At 38.0% G+C, this 14,026-nt stretch overlaps 1 protein-coding gene across 10 annotated transcripts in view; it reads left to right on the top strand.

The window, feature by feature from the left end:
• RBM33 (RNA binding motif protein 33) overlaps window positions 1–14,026 on the top strand; it is a 125,015-nt gene that overhangs the window by 21,463 nt on the left and 89,526 nt on the right. For all 10 annotated transcript variants that reach the window (XR_006104806.1, XR_006104807.1, XR_006104809.1 and 7 more), the window contains exons 4-7: window positions 1,569–1,645; window positions 6,358–6,670; window positions 8,586–8,705; window positions 13,283–13,454. Coding sequence is in view for 6 of the 10 variants with exons in the window: in XM_042477067.1 (XP_042333001.1) it covers window positions 1,569–1,645; window positions 6,358–6,670; window positions 8,586–8,705; window positions 13,283–13,454 (682 nt within the window). In the remaining 4 variants the exon portion in view is untranslated. The remainder of the gene's footprint in view (window positions 1–1,568; window positions 1,646–6,357; window positions 6,671–8,585; window positions 8,706–13,282; window positions 13,455–14,026) is intronic.

The following is a 14,026-nucleotide window of genomic DNA, read 5'->3' on the forward strand; positions in this document are numbered from 1 at the left end:
CCCCAGATCGAGGGCATTATCAGTGGTCTTGTATATCTTCCATTTTCTAATTATTGCTCCCACAGTTGATTTCTTCACACCAAGCTGCTCGCCTATTGCAGATTCATTCTTCCCAGCCTGGTGCAGGTCTACAATTTTGTTTCTGGTGTCCTTTGACAGTTCTTTGGTCTTCACCATAGTGGAGTTTGGAGTGTGACTGATTGAGGTTGTGGACAGGTGTCTTTTATACTGATAACGAGTTCAAACAGGTGCCATTAATACACGTAATGAGTGGAGAACAGAGGAGCCTCTTAAAGAAGAAGTTACAGGTCTGTGAGAGCCAGGAATCTTGCTTGTTTGTCGGTGACCAAATACTTATTTTCCATCATAATTTGCAAATAAATTCTTTCCAAATCAGACAATGTGATTGTCTGGATTTGTTTTCTCGTTTTGTCTCTCATAATTGAGGTCTGCCTATGATGTCAATTACAGGCCTCTCTCATCTTTTTAAGTGGGAGAACTTGCACAGTTGGTGGCTGACTACTGTACTTTTTTGCCCCACTGTATGTGGGGAGTTGCATATTTCCTGCTTTTCTTTAAGTGCTTCTTACTTAAGAGGCTTGCAATAGAAAGAATTATAAGCTCGTTCCCCCCTCTTTATAGGGGTGCTGCATTTTTCACATAAATTCTGGTTGTTCTGATGCAACCTTGTGCCCAAGCAACCTTATTTATTTTATTTTTCTTTCCAAGAAGTTTGATGTGACTTTTTTTAAAAAAAAAAAACCTTCCTCAGGTTTTTTTTTAAAAAATTAATGAACATCAAAAGATTGTGGTGAAGATAGTGATTGATCCAAAGTTACCTTTTGAGTAATATAGCTGAGCAGAGATAAGAATCTGAGTTTCTCCCTGTTATTCTAGCATTCTAGCCTAGGGATAGGAAAACTTTGCCTCCCTTACCTACTGTTTTTGTTGCCCTGGGCTAGCCCTTTTTTCCAATGAAAAGGATGAATTGCATCTCCTGGAAGCCTTCTTACAAATTAGCTTAAATGTATCCCTCCCCCCAAACAGGGAGGGACTTCCAAGATGGGCCATTCGTCTTTTAAACAGACTTCAGGATTGCTTTGCATGGTCTAAAGTCCTCAAAAGAAATATATTTCCCAGACCAGAAGTGAACTTCCAGCGTCTTCAAGTTTTGAGATATATTTATTTGTTTGTTTGTTTGTTTGTTTGCTACTTTTGGCAATCTATGCAACCTTTGGGAATCTTGCCCCCCACACCTGCTGACAGTGCCCATTTCTGCTCCAGCCTTCTTTTCTTTTATATTGTGTATTCATACTGCTGAAAATTATGAGCCAGGTGGTTCTTGTGACTGGTAAATTTTGATTCATTGTTTTTTATATTTTATCATTATTTTTACAACCAACAGTTAAAATCCAATTAATCGACTCTTCAGAACAAAGCAGTGGATTTGGGTGGGCATTTCCCAAATTATGAAAGTATTTTGCTCATGCACGTCTTTTAAAATTTTGCTGCTATGCTTTTAAATATTATGTTTTGGGTTACTTCAAGGCCATTTTTTAATACTTTAGACTCAATCAGACATGTCAGATGAAGAATTGAATGATGATCTCCTACAGAGTGACAATGAAGAAGATCAACATTTCAGGTGTGTATCTTATTACTTGAGCCATGCACTTGATTTTCTAGATTTGCCCCTTCAGTGAGTTTTAATGGTAGCATGGCAAACATGTTTTAACTTTGCAGAAGGAGTATGTGTGTGTAAGAGAAATAACTGGAATTGTTATAGGAAAAATTTAATGTATTACAGTGGGTCCTCAATATCTGCTGGAGTTTGGTTCCAGGACCCCTGGTAGATACTATCCGTAGATGCTCAAGTCCCATTATATACAGTAGCATGATAAAATTGTGCTATTTATATAAAACGGTGAAATCGAGCTTTTTGGAATTTGGAGGGCCAGCTGTAGTTACATTTATATCCAGCCTTTCCTCCCATGATCTTAAGATGAAGTACATGGCTCTCCTCCTCACATTGCCCTCTTAACAATCCTGTGAGGTAGATTAGGCTGACAAAGAGTAATTGATGCAAGGTCCCCTTTGAGATTCATGGCTATCTGGGAACTTGACCCTGAATTTGTCTCAGCATTCCATAGGGGTTACTGTTATAATGAAAAGTCCTGACTTAATAAACTTCAGATTTGTTTTTTAAAATGTCATTGATTGCTTAAAAGTTACTTGTACAGTAGTCTACTAAAAAAAAGTGCTGCTGATAATCAATGTAAGAGACAAATTTAAAAAAAAAACAAAGCTGGATATCCAAGAACTTAAATAAGCTATAAAGAAGGCTAAACGGGGGGAAATGCCAGGATTGGACGGCTTTTCAAGTCTGTATTATAAGACCTTTGAACCCCAACTATTATCTCCATTATGTAACACCACGAACTATATCTTAGAAGGGGAGATTCCAGACTCTTCGTTGGAAGCCCAGATTACGCTAATTCCTAAGGAAGGCAAGGATAATTCTGATTTGAATAACTTTAGACCCATCTCATTACTCAATAACGATTATAAACTATTTACAGCAATCTTAGCAGATAGGAAGTGATCAAAGAGGATTTCTTCCAAACACATTCATTAAAGACAATATCAGGCACCTTCCAAACCTCATTGAGATTCATAACAGCAACATCGACAAAAACTGATTATGATGTTTATCGATTTCAAAAAGGCTTTCGATAGTGTAAGCTGGACTTTTATGATTGAACTATTGAGAAAAGTACAGGTCGGTGAGAACTTTTAAAAATAGATTCAAGCTGTTTATAGTTATCAGAAAGCTAAAATCATGGTTAATGAAGACTTAACAGAATCCATCTCAGTTCAGAAGGGGACAAGGCAAGGTTGCCCTATCTCCCCTTTATTATTTAATATGGTTTTGGAAGAATGAATTTGAGACAAAATAAACAGATTCAAAGCTTAAACTTAAAGGACATGAGCATAAAGTTAGAGCCTTTGCTGACGATGTCCTTTTAACAGTCTCAAATCTGATAGATAGTATTCCATCCCTATTTGCTCTTTTGGAAAAATTTGCGGAGATGTCAGGTCTTAAAGTTAATAAAAATAAATCAGCCATATTAGCCATGAACTTACAGACTGAAGAGAAAGGGAAAGTAGAAGACCTAACTCAAATGAAGATTAAAAAAGAAGTAAAATACCTGGGTATAAATCTGACTACAAAAACTAGAACTATATAAAAAGAACTATGAGAAAGTGTGGATAGAGGTTCAAAAAGACTTATTGAGATGGAACAATTTAAATTTATCTCTATCAGGTAGAATAGCTGCTATAAAAATGAACATCTTACCTAAGTTAATATATTTATTTCAAAATATCCCAATCTTGATAAACCTTAAGGTATTTAAAACATGGCATTGTGACCTTTCAAGATTCCTGTGGGACGGAAGAAAACTGAGGATAAAAATGAAGGATTTATATGATAAAAAAATCAAGAAGTGGCTGGGGTTTACCAAATTTGAGGATCTATTATGACGCAGCTTGCTTTGACTGGCTTTGGAGTTGGTTTAGACTAAACGATTATGATGTATTAAGTATGGAAGGATATGGGCTTCGATTTGGATGGCATGCTTACCTTTTTTATGCTAAACATCAAATTAACAAAGATTTTTTTCAACCACCAGATTAGAAGCTCAATCTTTAGAGTATGGCTTCGATGCAAAAATCGCATCTGCCCAAAGATTCCCCTCTGGGCCTCCCCAAATGAAGCTTTGTTTAGGAATATTAAGCTACCCAGTGGTTGCTGGTTACTATATAAAGATTTGACTATAAAAGAAGAAAATATTGTTGATATTAGATTTGTTACCCAACAAGAATTAGAAAATAAAGGTGGTTACAAGATGTGGTTCTTTTATAGACAACTTCAGGGTAGGTATAATACTGATATGAAGAACCCAGGAATTGGGAAAGGGAATTTAGAATTTGAAACTATTCTACAGTCAGAAAAATCTCAAAGAATCTCCAAATTTTATAATCTGTTTCTAAATTGGGAAATGGAACAGGAATCAGTGAAGGATTGTATGATCAAATGGGCACAGGATCTAGGCCAAAGTATTTTGTTGGAACAGTGGGAGAAAAAGTGGATCAAGAGAAGTAAATATACCCTGAGTACTGACATCAAAGAAAACATACTTAAAATGCAGTATAGGTGGCACTTTACTCCAGCTAGGCTACCCAAAATTTATAAAACATCTAATAAATGCTGGAAATGTGATGAAGCCATAGGATCATATATCCATTTATGGTGGGATTGTAAAGTAGCTAAAGAATATTGGAAAGAAATCTATGGATTGATAAAAAAGATCTTGAAATGTAAGATTAATTTTGATCCTAGATATTTTCTGTTAAGTATGGTATCAGATGGATATTTAGAGGGAAAATTTGGCAAACTTTTACTTTATATGTCAGCTACAGCTAGAATTGTGTTTGCTAGAATGTGAAAAAAAGAGGTCACCCTAATATTGATGAATGGTTAAATAAACTAATTGAATTTATTGAAATGGATAAACTTACCTGTATATTGAAGGGTCAAGACTGGGATGACATCAAAATGGATTGGCTTCCATTAATAGAATTTCTGAAAGAAAAAGAGAAAACACTTAAGATATGACAAGCATAGATAAGTTATAAAAGAATGAGTGAGGAAAGGAGTAATGTAAACTAAATTTAGGAAATAATTTGTATATAAGGAAACTGATGAACTGGAATTTAAAATTACTGGAAATTGTAATGTACATATATTAATAACCTCCTTTGGTAAATATATTAAGTGGGACTCTTAATGTTTAAAATTTCAACCTGAAGACTTCAGTGTTTAGATTCCTGACTAGGTAGGTCAGTACGAACTCCAGGAAGTCATTTTTGTGTTTGTATTTACAGTACTGTGTTGATTATTTGTTTTGTTTTTTCCTCTTCTTGTTCTTCTATTCCTCTGTCCCTTCCCTCTCCCCCTCCTCTTTTGTTAATGGTATTTGATGACTGTATTATTGTTTGTAAGTATGATTTGTCTATGCGGATATATTTTAATGCTAATAAAACATAAAAAAAATAAAGCTGGCAAGCACAATTACAAGAGAGAGGCCCTCATTTATTCCTCATGTAATAGAAGGTCTCATTTAAAACAACACCTGTTATGACACATGTGTGCCTAATTTTAATAATATAGTATGGTTAAGAACTGTTGCTTTTCTCCTATGCAGACACGAGCAGATGTTTGACTAAAACTTGTAAGGTTAATCAACTAATAATTCTTTAATTGGAAGGCAGTCCCAGTACTTTGTCTTCTATGTGCTAATTCAAAATCTAGTCCCATACTCTTTTCTGTACTCAGTTGTTCATCTACATACTTTTTCCATGGCTTAGTTCTTTAAGAGATAGCCAAGAAGAGAATTATTACATACTGCATTTGGAAAGTAGGGTAAATTAGACAAGAAGGATGCTTTAGCTATGAGTTTCTTCTTTAATTGGCTGAATTAATTGACTTTTATTGAATAGTTTGTTGTCTTACATGTAATGGATCCTCAAATTCAAGATAGGTCACTTTGAAAACCCATTTAAAATACGTGTGTGTGTGTGGCTATAACTAGGTGTAAATTTGAGTTTGAGATAAGTTGAAAAGAATTATTTCACTATATGAAATGAAAGGCCATAATAATGGATGCTTGACAGCATTAATGTAGGTAAAAATGATGAGCAGATAGTGTTGCAGAAGTGAAAAACAGATACAGTTCTTATTCTGGGCATACAGTGCTACCTCGGGTTACGAAATTAATTCGTTCCGCCGCCCCGTTCGTAACCCGATGCATTTCGCAACCCGAAAAGGCTTTCCATTAGCGCTGGAAAGCCGCGCGTTTGAATTTCGCGCCGAAAAAATTTCGTAACCCGAAAAAACCTTCGTATCCCAGAACAGTTTTTTCCAATCTAACTTTTTCGTATCCCGGAAATTTCGTAACGCGATCAATTCGTATCCTGGGGTACCACTGAGAATTAAAACTGAAAGCATCTTGCTTGGTTATTCTGTACTTCTTGCCAGTCTAACCTGTTAGACCATCTGGTTGATCTGATCCCTCTGGTCAAATAGCCTGCAGCTGATGATAAGCTTTGGAATAAGTATGCGTATTATGAGTTTGTGGCATGGAGTCAAGTTGATCCATAAGCTATATGGTTGCTAGTCAGTGTAGAGACTGTGATCTGTGTACATGCTGTACAAAATATATGCTCCTGCACATTGCGTTCAGACTGTGTTAATCTGGTTTTTTTTAAATGATTTATTTCATGTTTCTGTCATAGCACACAGGATGTCTCCATTAGTCTTAATGCTACCTCTGGAATGGTTACATCCTTCGAATTTTCTGAGAGTGTAAACGATCCCTCAATTGAGCAAGATTCAGAGTATGAACAAGGGGAGGACGAACTGGGCTATGACAAGTCAGAAGTGACTGAAGAGTATGCTGAGGAGTACACAGAAGAAGGACAGTATGAAGGCCAAGAGACTGAGCTGACAGAAGACCAAATAGAATATGGGGAAGATCAGGGAGAAGAAGAGATTTATAATGATGAAGTGTTAGATCTCGAAATCAATGAACCTCTAGATGAATTTCCTGTGAGTTTTTCTCTATTGTATTTTTTGAGATAACATTGCATCACGTGCCTAGGTTTTTAGACTGATTTGAAATCTGTTTACGTCCCAAGGGATGGGGGGGAAATTAGACCTATTATCAATGTCTGCCAGTTTCTTTATCTAGGCTGTGACAAAGTTTGTGTTGACAGCTTGTTTGGCTGTAGGTAATGCTCCTTTGTCATTCTGGAAGGCTGTTGAGAATCATGACCTTGAGGATTGTATCCTTAAGGAAGAAAACAGCTTTGTGTGGTGGAGACACAGTGCCAATTGTTAGAGGTACTTAATGCAAAAGCTTTTATCCAGGGTTTAGACAAGATCTGATAAAGTCCTTCGAAGGTGAAAAGATTATTGACCTGCTAAAGACATCTTTAAGGTGCTAATATTCCAAAGTGATTGATGTCCTGCTCACTCATTTCAGCCCCTCTTTTTTGTAACTGAGAACTGTCTGAACCTGAATAAAGAGATAGGAGGTTACTTCAGAAAATGTCATATGCATAATTTGTTTCAGTTGAAGTGACTTACTGAAGAGGTTGTCCTGACTCAAAGCGAAAATAACCACAGACTACTTGTCCAGAATATTACACAAGGAAAAACTAGGTTGTGGCTCTTGCTTTGAATCCCAATGTGGGAGAAAGGCAAGATATAAATCCTTGAGATAAATGAATAAATAAATTCTGTTACTGTGTTAACAGAATTTTCACAAGAACCATCATAAACATCACAGTGTACAATGTTGGGTGTCAGAAATTTCTCATATATGCATATGTCATAGTATTAAAGAGAAAAATAACCTTTCATGACAGAACTATTTATAGTGATGGCAGGCTTCTCATAATTAACCAGGTCATCTTTAATACAGTTTTGGGGAAAATCCTACCACATTCAGAAATCGATGCAAATTTGATTAGTATATACAGTGCGCCCGTGTCATACACAGCTTCCAGCATATGCTGGAAGCCATCCCGGAAAAGCTTCTCCCACGCCCCAGAAGAAACAATGGGGTGCACGCCAGGTACGCGCCATGGGAACCAGCCCCATTGTTTTTAATGGGGCTTGAGTTTAGGCGGTATTTCCCTTACGCGGCGGGGTCCGGAACGGATCCCCGCGTAAGGGAAGGGCCAACTGTACTTTTCATAACTGCAGCAGTAATAGTAAGTTTGATTTATATGTTGAAGTCAGGAGTATATTTTCTTCTATAAACTGGTTGCTTTTGCAAGAACCTTACTAGCTGCATCATGGATTGATCTTGAGATGTGCTGATTGATGCTAGTGTAGCCATAAATATTCCCAGACCTTAACACTGAATGCAGGTCCATATGCTCTCTCCAGTAGCTCCAATCATGTGAAAATAGCCAGTTCTCTTCCTTGGCCAGCATTAACTGGAACTAAATGTTACGTTGGTGTTAGAATTAATATTCTCCACATTTCCTCCTAATCACTATCTGCTAATCAGCTTTAAATGAAAACATAGGCCTGTTACAGACTGCCAAAATAAAGCTGCTTCGGATCTCTTTGGAGGTATGCTGTTTAAATGATGCATGCATCCTAAGAATCCGGAAGCTGCACCAAAGCTGCACACCAGTGCTTAGGAATGGGGTGTGGCTTTGGCGTGACCTCTGGACTCTTTGGACCCATGCATCATTTAAATAGCATACCTCCAAAGAGACCCGAAGCAGCTTTGTTTTGGCAGTCTGTAACAGGCCATAGTTAAGTGGCAATTCTGCTTAATGCTTGTTTTACACCAGTTGAGATTAAGGTAGGCACAGGAAGGCTAGGAAGCTGTAGGGCATGTGTGCATATTACATGGAAGGGATTGTGAGATGCTGTTGAAAACCTGAATACTGCTACCCTCAAACCTGAGAATATTCAAGATGCTTTTTTCATGCCATTCTTTCAGGATGAAGAATATATGCAGTCCTACAGTGAACAGCAAGTCATTGAACAGCAGGAGTATGTAGCTGAAGAGGAACTGGAAGAGGTTGCTGAAGCTCAGACACCTCCAAATGAGTCAGAAGAGGTACTTTAAAAAGACTGAAATCTTAAAGGCAAAGTGCTGCTTACTGCATGGGATTTAAGTATTGCAGACATTATCCTTTGGCTTGCATTTGTCCTTGGCAGCCCTCATGTCAATATTTATATCTTTGAAGTAGACTTAAAGAGAAACCTGTCTATGATCCTGTGTTAACCTTGTCTTCTGAAACATATTCTTTTGTCAGGGGCATGTGCAGTATTTTTAATAATAATAATAATATTTATTTTTAGCCCACCTCTCCCTATGGATCAAGGTGGGTTACAATAAAAAGATAAAAATACATAATACAATAAATCATAAAATTTCACAGTCCCCAACCCTCGACCGACATAAAAATAAAGGCACTTAATTACAAATTCAAAAAAATAATAATAGGTTCAAGTTAAAATTAATTATTAAAACAGTAAAAAAAAGATAGGCAGATGATGAAAATAGCTGTGGGCAGACAGGGGTTGTCTTTTAATGGGAGGTCCGTCTAGGAAGGCCTGCCAGAAGAGATCCGTCTTGATTGCCTTGTTAAAGGCATCTGACGGATCTCCTCCGGCAGGTCATTCCACACGTTTGGAGCGGCTGATGAAAAGGTCCTCTGGGAAACCACAGCCAACCTGGTCTTCTTCAGCTGCAGTAGATTCTTCCCAGAGGACCTAAGTGGTCAATCTGGTCAAAATTCCTGTAAGTTATCTGAACAGCAGCTATCCTTACCATAGCAGGTCTCAAGTCATTTATATGGTGTTTTCGGTACTCGTAGATCAGCTGCTTACAGTCTACTCATCTTCTTGCTGCTTACCTTCTGCTCCTGCCACATTTTTTCTCCTCTCATATGCCATGACCACTTGTATGTCTACCAGGCCGCCTCTAGTCAGTGGCCAGCTCAGATAGACATGCCCTTATCTTATTTGGATAAGATAAGATATTATATGAAGGGCAGTTGGCTTTTAACTGTGATATGTGTTTGCGGTAAACGCTTGGGAGAAGAAATTACATCTGCCCCCAACGCTGAAGACATGGGAGCTTGAATTGTTTATACCTTCTCTGCTTATTATTTTCTCAACATGGCCATAAATTCAAAACTGTTCCAGAGCTCATGGTGCATGGTGACCTGCCATCTTCTTTTTAAATGCAGCAGCACATGTTGGCTTTACAACTGATGTTCCAACACATCTGTTGATTTCAAATCCTTGCTTCTTTACCCTAGCCCCCTTGCTCTGCTGCGGAAACTGGTACACATTTCTAGTTTCATCTCAGTCTAGATCCATTTAAGTAAATTTACAGCTTCAGCCAATCCTCCTTAGAAATTGCCTTTGGATTCTATTTGCCTGCCCAAATTTGTCCTGCTCAAGATTGGAAGATATGGTGAGATGGCACAAGACTAAATGTTTAATTTTTAAAAAGTCAAATATACTACAAGAAATCTCTCACTTGGCGTTATATAGTGTTTGTATAAACAGATGTCTTGCCAAGCGAAGGAGACAAGAAATTCAGTAAGTCCATGAAGAGACCAATTATCACCTGAGCAATAAGTTCATTTCTGTTTGGAGCATTTATTTTTCTTTCCTCTTCTACAAGAGACTAGCTGCCACTCTTAGCTTTCACTGTCGTCATTTGTGGCAGAGGATTATATTATCCTTTTGGATTTAAGGTTCTTCATCTTTAGGATTTAAAGTTCTCAGTTTCTTTTGAACTAGGAAGCTGGGCCTCTAGTTAAGATTGTTTGACAGGCAGTTTGCTTTCACTTTATGACCTTAAAAAGGGCTCATCAAAATTAGTGGTTTCTTCAAGATCCCATTTCTCTCACTCAGTATTGAGTGACCAATTGTGAGTTGTACTTTGTTACACATTTTTGGTGTATTTCAGGAACCCAAACATGCAGTGTATTACTGTTGTGTTTTAGTGACTGAAAACAGACTTGTAGCAATTTGTAGGCCATGTAATTAAAAGGTTAGATACTGAGGCATGCATCTTGTTTAGCTATTCCAAACTGAGCAGCCTACATAATAGAATGCAATTCATTAATAATAATGAATAATATTTCCAACTGTTTATGTTCAGAGTAAGAGAATGAATCCAAGACCCAGATTGCTCGATCAAGGGTTCTTTATTTCCTGTTACAATGAGACTTGTATTTGTCTATTTACCTAAACTGCGGGTGGTAGGGAAAAAACTCTTAAATTAAAGTTCCATTACACATTGAACATAAAAACTTCCATCTTATCCTGACAGTTGCATTCACTATTTATTGCTAAGTATACCTGCGGACAATCATGTTAACTGAGCAATGGGGAAATGTTTCATAATTTGTATAAGAACTGCTGGTTGCATTAAACACACTAGAGTTGACTGTCAAATATAGCATTGCATAGTTAATGTGGCCATCTAATGTGTATGCAGCACTCCTCAGTATATCATAAAGTTTTCCATTTAGTCTAAGAATATAGCAGAATTTTCAAACAGCTTCAGCTTATTCAAGTTCACCCAAGATACAGCTATCTCATTTTTCTCTTTTAAGGGTGGGGAAAATAAAGTCAAGTAAGATACTGAAGGACAAGTAATGATGTGGAGACCCAAAAACCTTTAGTTTTAAGGTTCTTGGGGAGAGAAAAGAATCTAGATAGCTGCAGAAAACCAGTGCTCATCCAATGAAATTAACATAGGGACAGTGTTGGGTTTTATAGAAAGTATTGTATTTATGCTTACTTTCAGAACTGTTCCTTAGGACTATTTCAGAGCTTTTGGTTTTGTTAGTAACATCCTTGGGGTGCCATCTTTCTTCTAAGGCTTTCCTCAAAATGCACTCTTTTCTGTGTTTGGCTTGACTCTTAACTTTGTTTCCAGCTGTAACCAAATTTAAAAATGTTTAATTGCATTTGCTCCTGCTCATTTGCTCCTGCACAGTGTTAGCTTTCCCATCCTTTGTTTTCTTCTTTGTGCATTTTTTATTATAAGCTTCTTAGGACGGGCTGTGGTCTATTTTCTTATAAAAATTGTGAGGCTATTGTGAGGCTCCGTGTACATTGTATAAAAGATGAGCATCTTAACCCTTTTAGCCTGTGTTTGTTTGTCTCTCCTCTCCCTCTTTTTATGTGAGTAAGCAGTTCCAGGTTGTCAGCCTTAATAGATTTTCCAGTTCCCGAAATCTAATAGTTTTTTTAAAAAAGAATATAGTTCTAGTTTTTGCTTATTCTTGAGCAAAAACAAAACAGCAACAACAACAAAAATTCAAATAGGATCTTGAATATTGGCATGAATTTCATATCAGTATGTATCATGTTGTAACTTAAATAGCTGAAAAATGCATTGCCTGTGGCCACATTATATTGATGGCTTAAATGTCTTCTGATAAAGAGCCTCCTTGTCAAAAGATGTTACTCATCTATAGGCATATCTCCTGTACAGTTTACACGCCAAATGTTTCCTTTATTTGGTTTTTCTTATCTTGCTGTGTTCTTTTTCAAAGCAGTGGATGAATGTTGGCCTAGAAATAGGGTATAGAAAGATATTATAGATAGAATTTAGTCTGAGGGATGTGTTTTATAGGTATAGGGTACTGAATTTTCTCATGGTGTTTAAATTCAGAGGTATATGAAGAGAAAGATGACAAGTTGGCCAACAGTATAAATAGACGTGTGAAGGTGAACTATTTGCGCCTGGACTCCGGATATATTTAATCTTTTTTGCAAATGCCTTTGTGTTATAATGTAATTGGAATTGCTGCAGTCCTTGGCACCTAAATTTGGAGAAACTGTAGCTGGAGGAGTGAGTATAATGCAGGTCCATAATTTTGAATAGCTTGTGAATTGTAGACAGCAATCAATTGTGTACTATTTTATTGAGCACTAGAAGGCAAATGACAGCATTAACATTAAAACTCACTAATTTGGAGAAGAAAACTTATATCAGGAATGGTTTATATGAGTGAACAACTCAAGCCAAAAATCCTGCCTAATTTAATCATATTTTTGGCCCTCCCTGGCCATTTTAAGCCCAGGCAAAAACCTTTTTTTAAAAACAGAGAATCAACTGGAAGTCAACTTATGGTTTACTTCCCTTTAAAAAAAGGCCTTTCATGTACCTATAACAGTGGGGAGAGGGGTCAGAACATGGTAGAAGTGTTAGATGAGGGCATTTTGCCAAAAAATTTTTTTTGGGGGGGTTATTGGGAAGGCCTGTGGTTGAGAACTTTCAGGTCCATTGTGATTTATGGTGACCCTAATGCAAACCTGTCATGGAGCTTTCTTGGCACGATTTGTTGGGGGTAGGCAGGTTGCTATTGCCTTCCTCTTGGGCTGAGAGAGTGTGACTTGTCAGCCAGTGGGTTTCCATGGCCCAGCAGGGATTTGAAATCTGCTCTTCCAGCGCTCTAGTCCACTACACCCTGTGGTCTTCAAGGAAATGGGGTGGTGGTGGCTGGGACCCCCCAGATGGCCTTGGCAGTTGTTTTTTCCACATCAATTTTAAAATGAGTATCTCCCTAGTAAATACGATGCAACATGACTTTTAAAAAACTTTCATCTACAGAAAATGTGTCAGGCCAATAATTTCCCCATGTTCTCCTATCTTAACAGGCAGTTATTGAAAATCTGGAGCTTCAAGAAGAAACCAAAGAAGAATCAGATGAGGAAGAAGAAGATGATGAAGAGTCTGGTCGACTTCGTTTTAAAACTGAACGGAAAGAAGGAACAATCATTAGGCTTTCAGATGTGACAAGAGAACGAAGAAACATTCCAGAAACGTTGGGTAAGATTTTTGGTAATGACCAAGGCACTAGAATGTGTGTTTTACAATATATTTAAATGTTTGCACAATTTAAAGCATTTTAGCTATTGCTCAGAATTGAGAACGCAGAGGAAAACAGTACAGTCAGCCCATCTTATATGCAGATTTGCCATCTGTGGATTTGAACATCCGCGGATGGCAAACTCGGAAGTTGTCGCCAATGGCGGTGTTTGTGCACATGCACCGCCATTGAGTACAAAAATCCCTGGCCTCCTTTCCTCCCTCCCTCCTTTTCCTCCCTGCTGACTTACCTTTCCTGCCACCGTCACCATGGGAAAGGCCGAGTGCCGTGCTGGAGGCCTTGAAGTGGCCCCTGCCACTGGATTTTTCCTGCGGTGGCGGCGAGGAGGCGCGGAGTGCAGCAGTGCCAGTGGCCTTCAAGGCTTCCCACACTGCCACTCGGCCTCCTCACCACCACCGTGGAAGGGCCAGGTGATGGTGCTGGAGGCCTCTTGGAGGCCATTGGGGACAAATGGGACTTGAGCATACGCAGATTTTGGTAAACCCGGGGGAGGGGGTCTGGAACGATCCCT

This window comes from Sceloporus undulatus, chromosome 6, assembly GCF_019175285.1.
Source record: "Sceloporus undulatus isolate JIND9_A2432 ecotype Alabama chromosome 6, SceUnd_v1.1, whole genome shotgun sequence".
NCBI lineage: Eukaryota > Metazoa > Chordata > Lepidosauria > Squamata > Phrynosomatidae > Sceloporus > Sceloporus undulatus.